Here is a 21950-nt window from a genome sequence, read left to right as displayed (position 1 = left end):
TTTCTTTTTCGGACCATTCTCTGTAAACCCTAGAGATGGTTGTGCGTGAAAATCCCAGTAGATCAGCAGTTTCTGAAATTCTCAGACCAGCCCTTCTGGCACCAACAATCATGCCACGTTCAAAGGCACTCAAATCACCTTTCTTCCCCATACTGATGCTCGGTTTGAACTGCAGGAGATTGTCTTGACCATGTCTACATGCCTAAATGCACTGAGTTGCCGCCATGTGATTGGCTGATTAGAAATTAAGTCTTAACACACAGTTGGACAGGTGTACCTAATAAAGTGTCCAGTGAGTGTATAATGTACTGAAAATAAATGTGAAAAAATAACTGTGCATCAGGAGAAAAAAAAAAATCCACAATTCCACTACTGAACTTGCAATCAGAAGATCGCTTGTTCTATATACAATTCTTCAGCAATGCATTATATAGGATACATCACAGCTCAGTCTGAGGCTACACAGCATAAGAATACCAAGATAGCAGCTAAACAAACTCGCTGCAACTTGCATGCGGTGTTCAGGGATCAAAAGAAACACTTGAGGGGTTAAAAAGAAGTAACTGGAGCTAGTTTTGATTGCTGCTGTTATACAGCTGACATCTGCAGCTAATACAGCCAGCACCTAACCTAAGTGGAGCGTGCTTAGCTCCTGAGAACACTCCGCACACTAGGACAGACGGATATACAAGTCGCAGAATGTCAAAGGGGTTAAAGATGTCTGATCTACTTTTCGAAAAATCAGGGACCCAAAACATAGTTACAAAGGCAGATCATGAGATGTTCTTTAAGGATAGAGGGCTGCTGCTGGCTTAGCGGTATTAGGAAAAGTCCCCGCATGCTATTCATACTTCAGCATATAATCCTGTACTAGACAACAAGCTATCACAATAGCCGAGGCTTCAGGACAGGGTTATTCCAGTTACAGACACAGTACTCCTCTACGCAAACAGGAAACATGGAAATCACTAGCACACAAAGCCTTCTAAAGAAGAGGCAACTTACGATTTTGGTGGATGGCCATTAGATGCTTTCGCTGATGCATTGTATCTTTCTGTTAAATACAACATGATGACTGTCAGCATAAGCAGTTAATACATACATATAAGCTCTGCACGTATAACACACTTCTGGCATAATATTACTTTTACCATCACAGGTAGAACATACGTACTCTGATCAGAGGTGGAAAAGCTTGACTGCTGCGATTCCTAAAAGATAAAAATAAAATAAATACAACATTTGTAATATTAGAATAATGCATTCTTTTCTTTAAGCAACTTTAATCTCTTTCCAAGATATGTATATCACACAACACACAAGCCCCCAGATTCTTTGCTTTTACACCAAAAAAGTGTTGTAAAAGGGTTGAAAAGTCACTAAATTTCGGCACAAGTCGGAGACTAACCAAAATTTTACACTTTAGGCATTTTCACGGCATTTTCTCCCAGCTAAAACACAAAGGGAGAAGTTAGGTTGGGACGGAGGCATAGCACCATAGCGCATCTAATTCATGATGAACTGTGGCGGGGCCAAACACCGGAAATCTCATTCCAGTACCTGACTGGAATAAGGCTTCTGGCGTAGCTCACAGAGGTGTATGCCACTTGTCATATGCTCCAGATTTATGAAGAGGAATGCACATCTTCACAAATCAGGAGTGTCTGACTCCACCATGTCCCTCTTTATCGCTCTGCCATAGACTAGTGGATAACTTATTGATCGGTGGTAGTTTGACTTCTGGGACACGCTTCTATTGGCAGAACAGGGCACATTTATTGCAGGTGTGCCTGCTCAACCACTGCTCCATTCAAGTTCTATGGGGCCAAATAATGTTGCATTCAGCTTTTCCAGCAGCCCCATAGAGAATGATAGCAGCGGTGCTCTAATGAAGACAAAAGTGTCCAGTCTGAAATAAACATTTCTCAATGTGCCGATTTGTCAGGGTTCCAGCTGTTGACTTGCTGCTCTGTGAAGCATCCATCACCTATCCTGTGGATCAGCCATAACTTGTTTTCACCAGACAACCCATTTATATATAGCCTGCCATGGCTAGCATCTAGAAGAAATTGCCATTATCTATAAAGCGACTTCAGCCATCCAAAATTTACTAATAATGTTACTTCATCCATTAATACATGCATACTAAGGACAGGCAAGTGATGACACTCTACCAGAAGTAATCAAGTTCCCGGTATTTCCCACGTACCACACAAATTCTCTAGGCCATTTGGGCAATACAGTTATAAATGAGCTACATAAAACACACAGAACAGATAAGAGCAAAAGACAGTCATATAAAAAACAAACCTTTGTAGGGAATGGAAATTTTGAAGGCTCAGTTTTGCATGGGGTATGAATTGCAGTCAGAGGGGGAGGCCAAGAGTGGGTCATCTCCTATAATCAAAAGGAGAAGATATGTTATAGAAAAAAATCCAAGCAGTAATAGTGAAATGTTTATAGGAGCTGCAGAGCATTGTACATTCTATAATGATCCTGCTTTCGGGCTTACGCTATTGCTCTAGAAATGTGGAAACAACACATCCGACTACAAGAAGACGACGGCACCTTTATGCCCCCACTCATTAAGCTTTGGGATAGGGCACAATGGACGTGCTTTTGAATTTGGTTGAAAGTGCATAATTTTAAGAACCCTCCAATCATTGTATCAAGAACATAAAGAAATATTTTGGTCTAAAAGTAAACTTAATCATTGACAAAGCAATTATAAGTTTTGAATGATGTATTTTCTGATTAGAACTATGAAATTCCTCTTGCCCAAAATCTGAATAGAGTGTATAAAATGCCATGGGGAATTTTCTATAGAAAGGTGATGTAGCACTGTAGATTTGCCGAGAAGATGTCACTCGCAAGAGACAGCAGAAAAGGTAACTAAAGCCTCCTGGACGACTTCTAGTGATGAGGTATGTACCTCTCAGTGATAGAAACTAAGATGTCAGTTCAAAAACGGCAACGAAAGAGAAACCACGTGTGGAGACTTTGGCTCCAAGAACACAGCATGAAGCCAACATTGTGTGGAGCCAGCAGAGACCACTGCCAGGATTATCTCTGAACACTTTGGGATTACCTACAATTGCTATGGGGCATGCAGCTGCAACCTCTCCTCCCCTACGCACAAAATAGATGGTGGCTTTTGTTTTTGCCTTTTAAAGGAATAACTGACAAAAGTTTAAGTAGAAACTGAAAGGCTGTAAGCCATAAAATTGTTGTCTTGTGAAAGAAAACCCCTTTAAACAAGACAGCCAGAGCAGGGCACTCATCAGTTCAGCAGGGGGCACTCACTTCAGGCTCAGAGAATGGACACAATATTACCAATGTAGGAAGACAAAAGGTGAGTAAAAGGGCAAGCTTGTTTGTTTTTCAGCCTTTTGGGGGGGGGGGGACCTTTGAAAAGGGACAACCCATTTACAGACCTGTCACCAGTCAAGTGTGTCCAGTTTACGCTCCTTATATTCCTGCTGCTCCCGAGCCCACGTTTGACCTGGAGACAGGTCCGACTAAAGTCTAAAAATTCATATGAAAACCTAAAAAAAAAAACCTATACAGCACTGCAGCCTAGTCTCTGAGCAGCAACACAAAGTTCATCATCACATAACTAGATGGAGGCCCGATGCGATCGCATCGGGAGGGCGGTGACGTCACGATGGGAGCAGGCATTGCAGCACGGAGAATCTCTCCTCCCCAAGCGCTCACCCACCTATCCACACTCTTTCCACCATGTGCCAGCGGCAGCCGGGATCCCAGCGGTGGCCGGGAACTCAGAGATGAGGAGGGGTCCTTGCGGTGGGGGAGTCCCAGCAGCAGGTGGTCCGGCGGTGACCTGCTAGTGATACTGCGCAAGGGGCTCGTACCACCAGCGGGTGCCATATTGGAACATCCATTACTTGGGTGTTCCAATTTGGTGGTCGGTGTGCTTCCGGTCGGTGCAGTGAATTATGGGATTCGAGGACGTCCGGACGGAAGTGGATGACGGACATTTTTAGGTAATTAAATAATAAGACTACCGCAGCTAATTATGGCTTAGCCTGTGGATAAAAAGTCAGCAGGCCATGTAATGATAAGCAGTTAGGCCACTGGACACACTGGAATAATACTAAAATCATTTCAGACATTTTCCTAGATTTACATAAAGCTAAGAAAACCCATATAATAAAAAAACAAAACACTTACTTTTAGAATTTCATCCACACAGCTGACATCACCAGAAGCTGAGGCCTGCAACACAAAAGTCACAGTTGCTGAAATTCCTCAAAGAAATGAACAGTGCCAATATCTGTTTTTTTTGGTGTCATTTGTGCTGCTTAGACATTGGTGGGATCTCTTGTGAGTAATAGAGAAGGCCACAAATGTGTGAAGCCATCAAAGCTTTACATTTACACACCGGTCTATTGGGAATGCAGTGTAAAAAGGAGGTGCAGAAAATCCCCAGGAAAACTAATGCATCAAGTACAATATTCCTTATATCACAAGCCGTACCGATACGACATTATTAGCTCACGACGACGAGGTGATTCACCATGAGTAATATAAAGGGGGAACTTTGTGACAGTGACGTGCGCAATGGCCCTGCGACCTTTGGCCAGCTTTGTGCAAAGAAACATTTGTAAAAATAACCCCGCCTTCCTGTGCTGGGGCTGTGCTAGTTAGATTGCTCATTTCCAGACAGCACTAATGCTTTCTAGACTTCTCATTCATGGATGATTTGGTAAAAATGACCATTTGACCTATACTTTAAAGAGAACCTGTCACTTGAATGACTCTGTCCAAACCGCAGTCAGTGTGAATCAGAGCACAACCAGAGGTAGGTTTTTCTCCAAACTTCTCCGGCATTTCAGAGAAACTATAGATAGAAGATTTAGCAAGGAACCATAGCCAGAGGCGAAATTATTCCGGTGGAGTTCCTGGGCAGCTTTTTCTTGCACTGCCTCAGATGATGGACAGGTTTCTTCCATGGGTGTATCTACCAAGAGACCAGCCACCCACTTGGAACAGTGACCAGTCTCATCTCTGGCAAAGGTCAGTGGTTGGATCTTCTAAACAATCTCTCTAAAATTCTGTTGCGTTTGAGAAAAAAATACCCGTGTCCAGCGTACAATTATGCACCCAGGCTCCGATTCATGCTGTCCATGTTTTAAGCAGCATCACTCGGCCAACAGGTTCCCTTTAAGGCTAGGGCGACACGAGCATATATTCTCGAATCAGAAAAAAAATCGTATCAATTATACAAATCACACTCGTCAGTCTGTGGAAACTGGACTGCACTTGCATGTCATCCGACAACAGTCTTGACGTTGCTATTTTTTCCTTGAACCGGCTCTGTCCAAGGGAAAAACGTGCCCGTGCATAGCCCCATAGAATAACATTGGTCCGAGTGAGACCTGATATAAAGTTTTGTAGGATCGCACGCTGACCGAAAATACAGACATGTGCATAAGCCCTAAAGGTTAAACTACAAATGAATGGAAGACTCAAGTACCTAAAGGTTTCTTATGTAAGTCAGGATTGCAGACCAAAAAAGATGAAAAGATGCTGAAAATATTGAATTTTGAACATTATACATGGAATAAGAAAAAGTATCATGGTTCGGAGCTAATTTGGTCATTAGGATTGATCCCTAATTAATAAGGACATGGGCAGCTGGAGATAAGTGTGTGGCTAGTGCACAAACCTAGACTTAACTTTCTGCCCACATGCCAGGTATGGAAAGTCCAGCAAGAAGCAAAGTACTTCTTGCTTCTCGAACGTGGAAGAACCCAACATCAGTCTTTGTGGAAAATCCTTCATATAAATAGAAAACGCTGGAAGTAGCCATGTGATGTGAAGCTATCCAAGACAGACAAGCCTGTGCACAATGAGCAGAGCTGCAGCTTGTTCTCATGAGAAAGTAGCTGTGTCAGTTTCCACAACTCCAATTCACTTCTATAGGAATTATGGAAAACGTGTGTTTCTGTAATGCTGCCAACTGCATATAGGCAAGTAATGACAGACTGGAATACCCAGTTTGAGACCCTTGATCTATAGGACGGGTGAGGGGTTATGACCTTATATCACTGGGGTCTATCATCCATGGGACGGGTTGATCACCAGTAGTTTGCACCTTTGCTGCCTCCACCTTATATCACTGGGGCCCATCTGCATCCTGCACTATATCGGTATGGTGACCAGCTATTGGTAAGTATGGCCTTTTTATCTGTGAGGTCATCTCTCTACTGGCAGCAGATTGCATCCAGTTTGTGTCTTAAAGGCATATTTACTTTCTTTTTCATTTTTTTTGGGTGGACTTGATGTCCCATTCAGAGACTTGCTTTTAATTTTAACGTAAGGACTGCCAAGAAACTTAGGATCCGTGAGTTGCAAACTTGAGTATTTTGTTCATAACATCAACTAACACCTCATGTGCTTTTTTTCTTGTGTAGGATGCAGTCCCTGCAGTCTTGTGTGAAAGTGGGGTGTCTGTCCCTATGAGGTGCGCTTATATGGTGCTGGTCAGCCAACATAATCTAATAGTATAGGTGTTAGCAGCAGGCTGTAAAAATGTACGGTGCACTACACGTAACTGTGACCTATATATGCCTTATCCGTGTACATCTATTATCCCGAGCAATCACCCCATTATGGGGAGATGTGGGTGGTTGTTCTTCTGCATTTTGCAACTGTGCTAAACTCACGTTATAAACACTGTGGTCTGCCCTCATCTTGAAATGCATCGATATTGTGAACAGATATTGGTAGGTAGGCCATTTTTCTATTTTTTTTCTTTTCGGGAATGGGAGATGCTGGGTGGAGGGGAAATTGACAGTTGTCACTAGAGAGAGCATGGCGTCTTACTCCATCCTGTGTCATTATATTTTAAGGGTGCTATTTGTCACTAAACAATTGATGACCCATACATAGGATGCTAATAGTTGTTTCAGTAGCATCCTAGCTCGGGCACCCCTCCCTACTCAGGACTGACTACACGTGCCATGACTAAAAGTGTAGGTATGTTGGTGCAACTGATTCCAGGTTAATTACTGATCAGTATTTGCAAAGATATGAATTCTCTGTAATAAACTCAATTACCTTACATTGATTCCTTTCCTTCCATACTCCAAGGGCTGTTTCAGCTGCTATGTTCAAATACTTAGAATAGCTATTATAAACTACAGGACTAAAATATTTGTACTATTGTGCGAGCTGCCCTGCACAAAGGGTGCCGACATGGAGTGTGTGTGTACAACGCGTCTGAGCATGGGTGAAGGGCGCAGAGAAGCACACACTGCAGTGCAGATGTTTGCTAGTCAAAACAGCTTCTCTCAATGAATGAACAAGGCAGCTGAAACAGCACTTTCAGCATGGATTTTGGGAGAAAAGGAAGTTCGTTAAGATACTGAAGTACATTAGAAAAATTCACAACTTTGCAAAGAATGATCAACAGATAAAAACAGGTTACTATCTGGATGCTTAGAAAACACAATGTATTGTGTGCTGCTTTTTTCTATACCAGACATTTGAATTGGTCTGAAAACTTGTAAAACAAAAGTAATGCAAGTTGAACGGTTGCTGAGCTTGCCTCAATTTAGATATGGAAACACCTAGAGCCTGAAAAAAATCCACAGTTTTAATATACCATGTGAGTTTTGAGTATATGGAGAAAAGTGACTTACATCTAGCGGCTGAGAGGGGATCTTCAGTTTCGTTAAGTGTGCTTTAGAGGACTTCAGTTCACTCATGCTATTGCCTTGAGACTGGCCGCTATAGTGTTCAGTGGATAATTTTGGTTCCATAGATTCAGGCCCATCCATAGGCCGTACATAAGCTGTAGGTTTCTGCAACATTGAGCTAGACTTGGACATTAAAGATGGTGGAAATGCTTGTGTGGAGTGCTGTCCACTTGAGAAAGATGGTGCTCGAGAAGGGGAGTCCCAATTAGCATCAGGGTCTCTTGGAGATTTTGAGCGTGGACGATCTTTGCTGTGGTGATCAATCCCATGAGGACGGGAATGACTAGAATTTAAAGCAGACTGCTTTGCCGGGCTGATCGAGCGTGTTTTTGAGTGCTCTGACCCGTGTTGCCCCTTTTTTCGGCTACTGCTATAGGACTCCCTATCATGCCTCTGACTGCTGCTGCCACTGCTGCTCCTGCTGTGCCCCCCTTGGGTACTTGATGAGGACCGTTTCTGAAACTGAGAAGAAGTGCTTGGCGCAGGCCCCACAGGAGTCCATTTGCTGCTCTGGTGTGAAGCACTGTGCCTCTGGTCAGCATAGAAGCCTTGTCCGGACTTCTCCTCGGATGGAGGAGGAGGGGGGACAGTGTGCTTAGAAATTCCAAGTGATAACGGTGGGTCAGTTATCATATCCTTCATTTCATCGTAGTTTCCCAGCGTAATCTTGATTCGGGTTGATAATTTATCTTCCTTACTCGTCTGAAACAGAGGAACAGAAAAGAAAGGCTGGTGAGAAATAATAGGAATTCCACTACACTACACAAATACATGGATCATTTCAGAGGGAGAAAGACATTCTGCATCTAAAGGGAACCTGCAGTCAAATTGTTGGAGCTCAAACCATGCGCAGCGTGAATCAGCCTGGCTGCAGCATTACAACCATGAATCGCCGGATAACTCAGAGAAAAACATACCTGACAGCAATCACACACAGGCTCTAACTCCTGCTGCACGTGGTTTGGGCAGCATGAATCAGCCGACAGGTTCCCTTTAATAAGATCCGTTTACCAGGGGCGCACGACTTTTGCTGCACAATGGAGATGTGACTTGTTCTCACATCCCTCTTCCTCCAAATTAATGGCATCATCGTTATGAACGGGACCGTCAGCACTGCAGAAAGTCAGCGCTGGACTCAGGAAAAAAGTGAGTAAAACAGAGGGTGTTTTTTTTTTTGTTTGTTTTTTTTTTTAAAGCTGCAGCCAGGAGTGTCCCCAAACTGGAAGACCGCTTTAAATGTAGTCCAAATATAATTATTAGGTGCCGCTATTTTTGTGCCTTTATCATAAGAGTCCTTTCTACGGTGCAGCGTGTCCCAGAACACACTTGCACACTTACAGCACTGTATACACCTAAGACTTTTGTAGACCACTTATTTTGTTGCAGACATTATTAATCACTTAATTTTATTTCCATAGCACCAACATATTCTGCATCACTTTGCATTTTAGAGGGGACCTGTACAGACCTCAATAGCAGCAGATATCTTGGGGCACCGGTCTGCCTTCTGCGACCACAAGGTAAATGGGGCTGACTCACAGCCTGCATACCAAGGAGGAAAGCCAAATCTCGCTCACCACATGAGCAGTGATGTGTCGTCACAGGAGAGAGGAGGGGAAAAGGCAGAGACGCCAACATGAGGAAGTACCCAACTTCCGGCCATTATGACTAATGAAAGAGATCAGGTAACCACTGGGTCACACAGTAGGGCTTCATTCTTAAAGCCAGGAACAGTAATATACATTTCTAGGAGGCAGTAAAATCTATTAAAAAGGAAGCTGTATGTTTTTCAATATTTTTATTAACTTTTTATCATTACATTAAAAACGTATATATATTATATCCATAGGGAAAAGGGGGAAGGGAAAATGAAGGGTAAGGGCAGGAAAGGACAGATACATTGGTAAAGAACTCTGGTTGGTAAATAGTTCTGGGCATGGTAAAATTACAAAGATAACAAAATTAATCACAAATTATCAACAAAATCCCTAACTTGGGAAACTATATACAAAGTTATTAAATACAATAGTCCAATGTTATTTAGTTTACTCGTATTACTTGTGTTAGGAAGTATTCTGGATGCAAAACATCAGTAAATGGTCAGGGGAAATTAGACCAATATTTCCATTTTTTTGAACACTTAAATAGACTGTGATTATTAATTGCGAATTGGAATTCGAATGATTTATGTAAGTTTATTCTTTCTTCTATTACTGAGTAAAGAGGAGGGTCTGTTTTCTTCCAATTAAATGCTATAAAAAGGAAGCTGTATGTGAGCTTTTGCCACCTAATCAGAGAGCAGCATGATATAGTGATCCCGATTCCAGCAATATCCCCACCACTGATTGGCGGTGTTCAGTCTATGCACAGTAATCCATCAGCAGTATGGGTGAGGCTACACACAGCTCAGCATTAAGAGATCTGGTAGACCTGCACCAGATAAAACAGGGATTTTATTAAAACTGCAGCAAGATGCCCAATAAGTGATACATCACTAGAATAAGGGCGCTTTTCTCACTGCGATCAGGCACCCGTTCTGCGGCTCTGTCAAGACTTATGTCTTATGCATTGCACTCATCTTCACATTCGTGGGAGCCATAGACCCCCCCCCCCCCCCCCCCCCCGATGGAGCCACTGACTATAATGGTGCTAACAGAGCGAATGAGCATCATCTTAGGGTGTGTACACCTACTGGAAGTGGACAATGAGACGTAGCAGACTGTCTGGGCAGACGGCAGAAAATGATGCACAACAGAGAACACATTTCCACAAGTAAAATTTCACCAATAGAATGTATTGGGCGCTGCTACTTCCGGATCGTGTGCACCCATGCCTGCGTAGTACATACTATTACTAGACATCATGCGCACAAAACAGCCAAATATACTTTCACATAACCTAATAGTAAATCCATTTTGACACAAAACCCACATGCAAATAAATGCAATAGAGAAGGAACCTCTGCGGTGAAGACCTAAATGTTAAAGGACGTTTTCTTCTCGAACAGAGACAGGAATAAAGAGCGAAGTACAGAAAAGACATCACAAGAGAAGGAAGAGGTTTAAAGGGAAAAGTGCAAGTGTACATCACAGCATGTTTATTGCTCAAAGCCTTCTCATGCACACACAAAAAAGTCTCTCTATACTCCCAGCCCCCTACACCCAGACAGTAGACAGGGAGACTGCAGGGAATGCTTATTAGGACTTCACCAGAAACAGGATGTTCTGAAAATCTGCTGCCACACAGGTAAGATGCAGGGCTCAGCAAACTGCACTAGGCACAAAATGTGCATGGCAGCGGCAGGAATTTATTTTTCTTGTCACTGCATTTCTCAGATCAGATTGCACAAGAAAACTACTCTCAGAATGGAAGTTTAGTTTAAAAAAAAAAAAAGGGGAGCAGATACTACAGAGGACTAAAACCAGGCCACGGATTTAGATTACATCAATGCTGACAGTCAAAGGGGTTAAAAGAAATTAGTCCCGTCCCACCATTAGCAATTTTTCTTTTCATGCCTTGGTTTCCATTACCGCATCCCAAGAGCCATTTATTTATCCATCTTCCTAGACATACAAAAGGCTTGTTTTAGCAGAATAAGTTGCGACACCATTAATCATATAACACTGAAAATTATGGTAAAAAAAAAAAAAAAAGAGGAAAAAAAATGGTTCAAAAAATACAACTCCACCATAATTTTCTGGGTTTTGTTTTTACACTAATTCACTTGGCTGTATAAAAAAAAAAAAAAAAAAAATTATTTCAATAACAAAAAATTGTAAGATTGTTGTGTTTTTTCCTTGTTTTAAATAACTCTGGTTAGGAAAAAAATATCAATACTTTGTTTCAAAAACAAAAAAATTCAGATATTAGATTTGCGTCACCTTCAACCTAAAAGCCGTAACTTGATTTTTCAGTCCATTGACCTGTGTCTTTTTTTTTCTATTTCTTAAAAATATCTAATAAGCATTAAACAGACTTATAATCCGACTTGTGATATCTTCGTCGAGGTTCCTTGGCTCACAACATTAAGCCACAGAGCTGGCAGAGACGCCTCTATGATGGAATTCTGAATCCACAGCTGTGGCGACGTTTCGGGGGAACACCCGTCTCTTAAGAGGGGTGGATGCTAAATTCCAACATAGAGGCGACTGTCAGCTCTCTGGCTTAATGTGAGCCAAGGAACCCCAACGAAGATTTCATGATGGGGATTATATTGGTGGATGTTTTACATGTGATAGTATGATAAAAATGCATCTGTTTGAAGCAGATAAATATTTAAATAAGCATAAAAGAGAATTATACGCTCATTTTTTGGACTTTGTTGTGAAGAGAGCCCTTCCAACGTAAAGGTTGAGTGTTCATTATAAATGGACGAGGCCTGCAGGATACTGTAAGGCTTGTGTTTGTTGTTTTGCTTTTTTATATGGCAAGCTTACATGTATATTGATTGTTTTGATCTTTTCTTATTGCTTTATTTTTTTATTTTTTTTTAGGGATATGCAGAAATTGAAAAAATAACCTTCACAGGAAGACCAACATGGCAGTGACAAAGGTCTTTCAGCAGCCCCTGCTGCACTGATAATCCATCACTACACCGCTGTCATGCACGAGCGCACCAGTGACATGACCATTTAAATGCAGCTGTTAGTGGGCGGCAGCAGCGTATAAATGGATAAACAGCAGCAATCCGAGCTCGCTCCGGTCATTACTGTTAGTCCAATAACAAGCCCGCTTCACACAACGTAGAAGGTACTATTTAGTTAAAGGAAACCAGTTGCTACGAAAACGCACTCCAATCTGAAGGCACGGTTTAGAGCAGGAGGATCTCAGATTGATATATCATATTTTTCGAACTATAAGACGCGCATAGGTTTTAGAGGAGGAAATTAGAAAAAAAAATTAAAGCAAAAAATGCGGTCAATTATGTACTTAATATCCCCTATCCTGGTATATATGGTCTCCTCATCTCCATCCTGGTGTGCATGGCCCCCTCATCCCTATCCTGGTGTGCACGTGCCCCCTCAACCCCCAAGCCACATCCTGGTATGCAGGGGCCCATCAGAAAGACATGAAAAAAATAACAAACACAAAAACAACATTACCACTTATCTTCCTGCACCTTTTCTGGTGCCAGCAGCTGCTTTATGCTTGTACGCGGTGCATGGCAGTGACGTCATGCGCTGCTGACAAGCCGAAGGACAGCTGCCAGAATACTCACTGCTCCCCACGCCAGGACTCTGTGCGTGGAGGGCAGTGAGTATTCTTTGCTTTCTAGTAGCAAGCACAGTGTCAGCTGCAGGCTTCCTCGTGTCCCCGCAACTCAAGGGAACGAATATTCACTGCTCTCCACTCCTGCAGGTAGCCGGCTGGCTGCGGCTGACACTGTGCTCGCTACTAAAAAGCAATGAATACTTACTGCCCTCCACGCACATAGTCACAGCGTGGGGAGCAGTGCGTATTCCAGCAGCTGTCCTTGGCTTGTAAGCAGCGCATAACATCCCTGCCATGCGCTGCTTACAAGCATAAAACAGCTGCTGACACTGGAACAAGACACTGCGAAGGAGCGCAGGAAGGCAAGTGTAATGGATTGGTTTGTTTTTTTTTAATGCTTTTCTGATGGGCCCCTGCATACCAGGACGGGGGCCAATCATACCAGGAAAAGGATGGGGCCATGCATACCAGGATGCTATTAAAGATAAATGAATATTCACGGCCCTCTACGCCCATGGAAAGCAGTGAATATTCATTTCTCTTTAATAGCATCCTGGTCTGATTTTTTTTTTTTCAATATGAAAGCAGGCCTATTTCTCCACTCATGTAAACCCCTTCATCCTAATTAATATAATGGCATTTTTGTGAGAGGATTCTAGAGCAAAATCTATCTTTTCCAAAGTCTACTTATTAAGGTACTAAAATTTGTCCTCTGTTAATGCAAGTATTTTACATTTTTAAAAGAAAAGATGAATAATCCTCTAATGAATAACAACGAATGTTGAAGGGGCTGTCTGCCGATGGCAACTTGTCAACTATCCACAGGTTAATGATAACTTATAGATTGGGGAGTGGTCTAATGCATCTTTATTCCCGTTTCCAGGGCAGTGGAGTTAGTTGGTATAAAATGGCCCGACTCCTAAAATATATAATACGTTGGGTTTAGTAGTTCAGTGCAGGATGTGCTGTAAATGTTTCCATAAGAATATGGGAAAGTTATGAAATCTCCTATAAATGTCTGTTATTTCTGATGTAAGGATCTGGGCTTTTGGTTGTGATCTGTGCTGCACTTTATGCACATGCTCAGTAGTGAGTCAGAGGTGTGGCTTACCGACTCCACAGCCCTGGTTAGAATGGACCAATAAGCGCACATACTCAATCACCACTCCATTTATCTATGGGGCGGCCAAGGAAAGTGCCCATTGGCTTCTTCCGACAAGTTCGACAACCCCATAGGAAATGAATTATCGGACATCCGACCTGCTGCTCCATTTTGGCATGGAGATGTAAAAAAAAAAAAAAAAATCCCTCTGTGCACATAGCCTTAATGTACTAGCTGTTTAACCATTTAGATGATACTGCCCATCATTGACAGCGGCATTTAAATGGCTTGGTAGATGGTGCGCTAGAGCACAGGCTCCCATCAGTCTCCCACGACATTATTAAGTGCTGCCAATGTGTCACCATAGCAGCTGGGAGCCTGCTGAAGCAAAGCCTGCGAAACCAAGCCAGTTGGTTGTTTCATAGGGGAACGTCAGTTTAAAGGCCAGACTGGAGTGGTTTGCTTTTCTTTTTTTTTTTTTTTTTTAAATCAATCACCATGATATAGAGGAAGAGGCCCTGATTTCATAGATGTGTCACTTACTATGCTGTGTCTGTAAAAGTCCAATGAAAATATAAAAATTTAAACCGTATTTTAAATTCTACCAGAACTGATTTTTTTTTCGTTATGCCACTTCCCCAAAAAACATCCACTTGGAATGCAATAAATAAGTCGTCAAAGAGGTCCAGGAAAGAAAAAAATGGAAGTTATTGGTCTCAGAGTATTTTTTTTTTCTTTTTTTTACAAGGTTCAGAATTTTTTTCTAATTTCTATTACTTAAAACAAAAAAAAAAGGCATCACCGTAATCTTATTACAAAGTCATTTTTACAGCAAAAAGAACACCGTATAAATATAACTCCATAAAAATGACATTCTTTCCCACCTCCCGAAAAACGAGTCCTCTAATGGTCATTTATTATACTCAGTTACAGTGTGTCTAATAACGCATTTTATAGACATCAGCATTTCAATGAAAAAAAAAGCTATGGCTCCTGAAAGAGGCAGAGAAAAGCGAGGTGTGTGTGTGTGTGTCGAATGGTCATGAAAGAGCCAAGTACAGCCAGGTAAAATGTCTTACTATTGGAAAATAGGAAACAGTTGTTGTTTTGTGAAGTGTCTGCCTCATGACAGGCCCATTTAAATGAAAGGTGATTAGTACATCACCATAAGGGCTAGCTAAAGGGCCCTTTACACATAGCGATATCGCTAGCAATATCGCTAAAGCGTCACAGATTTTGTGACGCAGCAGCGATATCGCTACATGTGATACTTGCCTCCGACCAGCTCCCCTGCTGGTTATCGCTGATCGCGCGAGATCGTCTACATCCATTTCTCGTCGGCCGCTTCCTGCTGGGGCCGACGAGTGACGGGTGGACGCGGGCGGGAGGACGTCATCATCGCCGTGTCTGAAAGGTAAGTAACGACCGCTGCTGCATCGCTGGTGAGATCGGCCTGTTTGGCAGCTCACTAGCGACCATTTAGCGATGCACCAGAGATCCTGACCGGGTCATATCGTGGTCGGGATCGCTGGTGCATCACTAAAGGTAAAGGGGCCTTTACTGAAGGCTGCAGCACTACACCACAGCTGACCCCTTCATTCTCAGGAACTGTGAGGATTCCAGAGATTAGATCTCTACTGATTAATGTCATATGATAGCACTATAAAATGGGAATAAGGCCATGTTCACAAGTTCAGTATTTTACATCAGTATTTGTGAGGCAAAATTGAGGAGTGGACCATAGGAAAACGGTAACAGAAACACGTCATCACTTCTGTATTTTTCATTTTTGGCTTACAAATACTAAGGTATAAAACTCACTGAATGAGTGAATGTGGCGTTACCCATTAATTTCACCCAAATTGATCCCTTCAAGAACCAAGATGTGAATAAACATCCTGGGTAGGGGTCTGCAATTGTGGAGGCGATCAGGAGCTGAGCCCATTCCACATATAGTAGATGCCAGATATGATTCTGGCAAACGGTCCCCATAGGAAAACATGATGATTTTCTTACATATTGCAGCACAAGCAATCAGATGATTTTATATACATATAGAAAGAATTTAAAAAAAAAAAAAAAATCACCCTACCTTTAAAATTAAAAGTAGGAGATAAGTTAAAAAAAACATTTTATATCGCAACAACTGTAAGAAAGTCTATCAAAAATATAGAAATTAAAAAAATAAGCATCTATACACATTTGGTATTGCCATAATCGCATAGATGCAATTAGGACGACATATTTACTCCACAATGGTCGGCGTAAAAGCAAAACCCGTAAAACAAACAAGGTGAGACTTGTGAGAATGCAAGGAAAAATCAAAAACTGGAAAAAAAAAAAAATTTCCTGGTTGTTAAAGGGATAAAACAGGAGACCCTCCATCTACAGGCTAAGAAACAAAATGATGACTAGTGTAATCTGAAGCAGTGATCTCATGGGTCCAGTTTGGCCTATGCGTTAATTACTCCAACATTACAGTCACAAGCCAGGGCATGTGACGAGCAGTGAAACCAATGTGGATTCCATCAGTGCACTGGATGGAAGCCGTGCCTCCTCAAGGGCTATGGCCCTTTACACAAACTGCCTCCTGCAGGGAGACAAGCAGGCAACAGATGAAGCACTGAGAAAGCAGAAATATCATTACCGTGTAGCACACTTACAACTTTATAAGGTTCAGCAAAGAGAGGAGAGGTAGATGGAAAGGCCTCTTCGCCCTGCTGGATTTCTTGATTTCGCCTTTCCCTTTCTTTCATACGCAGCACGTTCCGTTCTTCACGGTTCATATTGCTACAAAGAAAGACGTATACAAAGTCAACATTTTGACAGATAACTTCGCTAGTGCATCCACAATAGAAACCAATTTTGGTTGTGGTCACGGGATTCGGAGACTGCACAGACTGAAGATACACGTATGAGGAGGGAGCGATGCCGGTGCTCCTGATGGATGAAATAAGCGATATTATGTAATGCCGGTAACCGAGATAAACATGCACTTGTGTATGGATGTTGCTAAGGATGAAAGATGAGTAAGGATAAAGAAAAAGCCATATAACCAGTTTATGACAGGACACTTGCATTCCAGCAGTATCAGTCAATAGTACAACACAACCAGATGAGAAGTGCCAGCGAGGAAGGAGTCCCCCGAATAAGCATTAAGGCGCCAATGATACAGGCGGCTTCATACAAGGTTACGCTCATGTATTTTCAGCTCATGAAAATACTCACACAGACCAATGTTATTCATCTAGGCTGTTCAGAAGACAGCTTTATTTTCACACCCACCAACAGTATGGCATCTGATTCTTACAGATACTATAAATTTCTCAACACAGGAACCGTATTTGGTCTTCTAATCAGACGCCATATGATTTGTCTGAATTAAAATAGGACAGATTTTTAAAACAATCGTGTGAACTTAGCCATTTAAAAAAACATCTAGGAATGATGATGGGAAGTGTAAATACTTGGATGGGGTCCTCTGACCGCTGATGTCAAGAGAGAAAAGAATTGGACGTGCTGAATTCCAACGTAGGACACAAACTTGCGTTTGTCAGGAAATAAGCCATCACCAGTGGTATCTAGCTCTAGATACCCCCCATTAAAAGACACGTGCACACTCAGCCAAGCATGTATGTGTAAGGGGTGAATGAGGGCAACTAGCTAAGGGTATAGGAGCATCAAATGGAATCTGTAGGCATGACCAGTCCATTCTTCTGTTACTGAGAAATTAGCATTTAAATTCTAAGTCTAAAGCCTCTGTCACTCCAGTTCTAGTTCCCACTCTGTGCCGCCGTCTCCTCCTTCATCTGAAGTCACAGTTTAGAGGCTGACATCCAAGCAGAAGGTGGGGAATAGAGCTGGAGTGACCAAGGCTTCAGCTCTACAATATCCATTTGCATACAAATTCAAAAGCTGTTTTCTCAGTAATGGAGGAAGGCCTGTACATGTAAAGGTAATATTGGACATGTCATTGGAAGAGCTGCATGCACATAATTTGGGGGTGAAATCCTGCTGACAGATACCCGTTAAAATAATCTTAAGTGCTCTTCGGTGGCTCAGTGGTTAGCACTGTTGCTTTACAGTGCTGGGATCCTGGGTTCAAGGACAACGTCTGCAAGGAATCTGTATTTTCTCCCCAAGTTTGTGGGAGGAGGTGACTATGGCACTACAAACAATCAACTAACAGGGCAGAAGTGTTCTGGTGTTTTGCTTACCAGACACATATCCGTACATTTGGTAGTGCCCGTGCCTGGTATTACAGCTGAGATCCATTCACTTGTATGGTATGGAGCTGCACAGAGTGGCAATACTGGGCACAGCCATGACAATTACCATAATTAGTTTCACTGTGCCGCTGCCGTCAGTAGGAGCATATCATCTGTATTAATTTACTGCATGTATTGCACATTGTAACAGCACGTGACTGTATTGTATTATGCAACATTACACATGACCAGGATCATGTTTCTTCAAACGTGAACGACAGCCAACTAAACAACCAGCTCCGACGTATGGTGTGTAACACATAATTACAGGGGTGTGGAGCCACTTTCTGTGTAATACATTACTACTGCTGCATGAAATGAACAGCTGTATATATATAATTTTTTTTTTTTTGTGAATATTTTATCCCACTTTAGTTATTCCATTTGACAACGGGGAACACAATGCCACAGAGATGATTGGAGAAAGAAACAAGCCTTTGTGAACAAAGTAACAAAATATCAGTTGGAGCTAAAGAATATGCCATCAGTATTCCACCGCGAGCAGGGAAGAGGATCCTGCTGTACTCACTGTCCTAAGTTGGCCATGTAAATGGGTTAAAAAGTGGGGGAAATGGACAATTTTGACCACATCTGCTGACCATGGTTTATAAAAGTTTGTGAACAATTGTCCATAATGACTGCAGTGCTCTGCCATGTATGATGTGACAGGCTGACTATTCACCACTTTGTGCAAGCACATGTTTTTTTATTCAACATGTCCTTGATATGCCAAGTTTAGTGTAGTCTGTTGATGGTCAGATCGCTGGTATGCATGGTCTATCGTGATTAGTTTCAGAAGGAATGCAGACAATCTCAGGTTTATGATTGTGGGCACAAGGAGGGGTTAAAGGGAAACTGTACCTTCAAGTAACTTCAGAATCAGCTGTGGTGGGTGTACATCAGGAATGAGATTCTAGCCACCATATGACATATCTGGCAATTTCACCAGTTTTCCCTTCTGCTTGTTTTCTGGTAAAAGGGTGAATGGCACTTTAATATTGATGACCTATCCTTAAGTCTGTTTTTTTTAGGATAGGTTCATCAATACCAGATGAAAACTGGAAAGATCTGATCAGTGTGGGTGCTAGGTGACAAAACGATCTGGGATTGAAGACCTATCCCATGGATCAGCTATCAATATAAAAGTACCGAACAAGACAATTAGGGTATGTGCATACGCTGCGGATTAGTGTGCGGATTTTTCCGCGAGGTATCTGCAGAATCCGCAGGTCAAAATACCTGCGTTTTTACCAGACCTGCAACTCAGACGCCTCAATTTCCCTTCCACCGACTCCCACATATATTGCTTTTATTTAAGTGAAAAATTTATTGTAGTACAATGAACATCAGACATTTACCGTATATACTCTAATATAAGCCGAGATTTATTTTTCAGCCCAATTTTTTGGGCTGAAAGTCTCCCTCTCGGCTTATATTCGAGTCATATACACCGGGGGGTCGGAGGGGGAGGGGGCGGGGGTGTCAGGTCATACTTGCCCATCCTGATGCTGTCTCTTGAGCCCCCAAGCTTCTCCCCGTGCTCTCTCTTCCTGCCTTCAGCGGTCACGTGGTGCCGCTCATTAAAACTCATGAATATGCGCATATTCATGAGTTTTAATGAGCGGTATCACGTTTTAATGAGCGGTATCACGTGACCGCTGAACGCAGGAAGAGAGAGCGCGGAGAAGCTGGGGGCTCAAGAGACATCGTCAGGACGGGTAAGTATAGCGATACTCACCTGTCCTGCGTCCATGGCTGCTTGCTGCTGTCTGTCATTGGTCAGTGACTTCAGACAGCAGAGGGCGCGGTGACATGGTTAGTGTGCGCCGCGCCCCCTGCAGTCTGAACGTCACTGACTGATGACGTGGCAGATAGCGGTGAGCAGCCATGGACGCAGGACAGGTGAGTATCTGACACCCAGTGACGGAGAGGTGAGTATGTCTTTTTTTTATTTTTACATGCAGCAGCACATGGGGGAATCATCTATGGAGCTTCTTATGGGGGCAGCATATGTGGGCATAATCTAAGGAGCTTCTTATGGGGGCAGCATATGTGGGAATAATCTAAGGAGCTTCTTATGGGGGCAGCATAAGGGGGAATAATCTAAGGAGCTTCTTATGGGGGCAGCATAAGGGGGAATAATCTATGGAGCTTCTTATGGTGTCAGCATATGGGGAAACAATCTATGGCGCTTCTTATGGTGTCAGCATATGGGGAAACAATCTATGGAGCTTCTTATGGGGTCAGCATATGGGGGAATAATCTATGGACCATTTCCCACCCTAGGCTTATACTCGAGTCAATAAGTTTTCCCAGTTTTTTGTGGCAAAATTAGGGGGGTCGGCTTATACTCGGGTCGGCTTATACTCGAGTATATACGGTAATCATTTTTATGATACAATAACCAAGATATTTAGATAGAACATAATATATATTTATTGGAATACAACTTTAGAACACAAAAAACTAATAAATCGTAAATATGTAATATCGATTACATATACATATATATATATATATATATATATATATATATATATATATATATCACTATGTAATAAACTATGTAAGTGGCAAAAAACAGTTTTCAACAAAGACATACTAAATAACATTTGTGCAGTCTGTGAATTTGTTCTAAGAAATAGAATTGCCTCCATCAGATCCTCCTTCATAGATGACCTCAAATCTGACCTAATAATTTTAAGGCCAGAGAACAACCTCTCTACACTAACTTAGGTTGGAGTCAAAGCCGTAACCACATGGGCAACATCTCTAAAAATGAGCAAGTGAAACATTTTGCTGAAATATGGTCAATCTGCTTGCTATAGGAGTGAAATCTTTTTCCTTGCAGCAACGCTTTACCACAATAACTCCCCGGCAGCAGGTGCGCTGTCTGGGTGTTATGTTTGACACCAATCTCTCCTTCACATCCCATATACAATCCCTTGCCCGCTCTTGCCGCTTACACCTAAAGAACATCTCTAGAATCCGCCCTTTTCTCACTATGGAAACAACAAAAACCCTCACTGTTGCATTGATCCACTCTCGCCTGGATTACTGCAACGCTCTATTAATTGGCCTCCCCGTCACTCGACTATCCCCTCTCCAGTCCATACTTAATGCAGCGGCCAGGACCGTCCATCTGGGTAATCGGTACTCAGACGCGTCCGCTCTTCGCCAGTCCTTACATTGGCTGCCCATTCATTATAGGATCCAATTGAAAGTACTTGTTCTCACCCACAAAAGCTCTCCACAGTGCGGCACCCCCTTACATCTCTTCTCTCATTTCTGTCTATCGGCCTAGCCGATCGCTGCGCTCTGCAAACGACTTTCGACTAACCTCTGCACTAATCCGTACCTCCCACTCCCGACTCCAAGACTTCTCCCGTGCTGCTCCTATCCTCTGGAATGCTCTATCCCAAGAAATCAGGACTATCCACAATTTGCATAGTTTCAGGCGCTCCCTCAAAACACACCTGTTCAGTGCGGCCTATCACATTCACTAATCAAAGTCATTCTCTGTGTAAGTGTGCGTGTGTAGCCCATTCACTATCTCCATCCATCCTTCACTCCCGCAAGATGGCTGGACCTTCATTGTAAATACACCATTGTATATACACCCCTGTACTCTATCTCCCTCACCTC

The 21950-nt window shown here is 42.5% G+C and overlaps 1 protein-coding gene across 3 annotated transcripts in view; it reads right to left on the bottom strand.

Moving 5' to 3' along the window:
• Positions 1 to 21950, bottom strand: part of AFF4 (ALF transcription elongation factor 4) — a 127236-nt gene that overhangs the window by 35354 nt on the left and 69932 nt on the right. Inside the window, exons 3-8 of one of the 3 annotated variants that reach the window (XM_073548940.1) lie at positions 16701 to 16827; positions 7668 to 8426; positions 4192 to 4236; positions 2311 to 2397; positions 1175 to 1211; positions 1006 to 1054 (exon numbers count right to left, since the gene is read on the bottom strand). In XM_073548940.1, the coding sequence (XP_073405041.1) occupies positions 1006 to 1054; positions 1175 to 1211; positions 2311 to 2397; positions 4192 to 4236; positions 7668 to 8426; positions 16701 to 16823 (1100 nt within the window). In that variant the 5' untranslated portion in view covers positions 16824 to 16827. Of the gene's footprint in view, positions 1 to 1005; positions 1055 to 1174; positions 1212 to 2310; positions 2398 to 4191; positions 4237 to 7667; positions 8427 to 16684; positions 16828 to 21950 lie in introns of those variants that run through there. The other 2 variants (XM_073550240.1, XM_073549622.1) reach the window with 2 other exon arrangements.

Source organism: Dendrobates tinctorius, unplaced genomic scaffold (genome assembly GCF_039654945.1).
Source record: "Dendrobates tinctorius isolate UK_male_01 unplaced genomic scaffold, ASM3965494v1 ptg000001l, whole genome shotgun sequence".
In the NCBI taxonomy this organism is placed as follows: domain Eukaryota; kingdom Metazoa; phylum Chordata; class Amphibia; order Anura; family Dendrobatidae; genus Dendrobates; species Dendrobates tinctorius.
The sequence above is the reverse complement of the archived record's forward strand: the minus strand, read 5'-3'. Positions and strand labels throughout refer to the sequence as shown.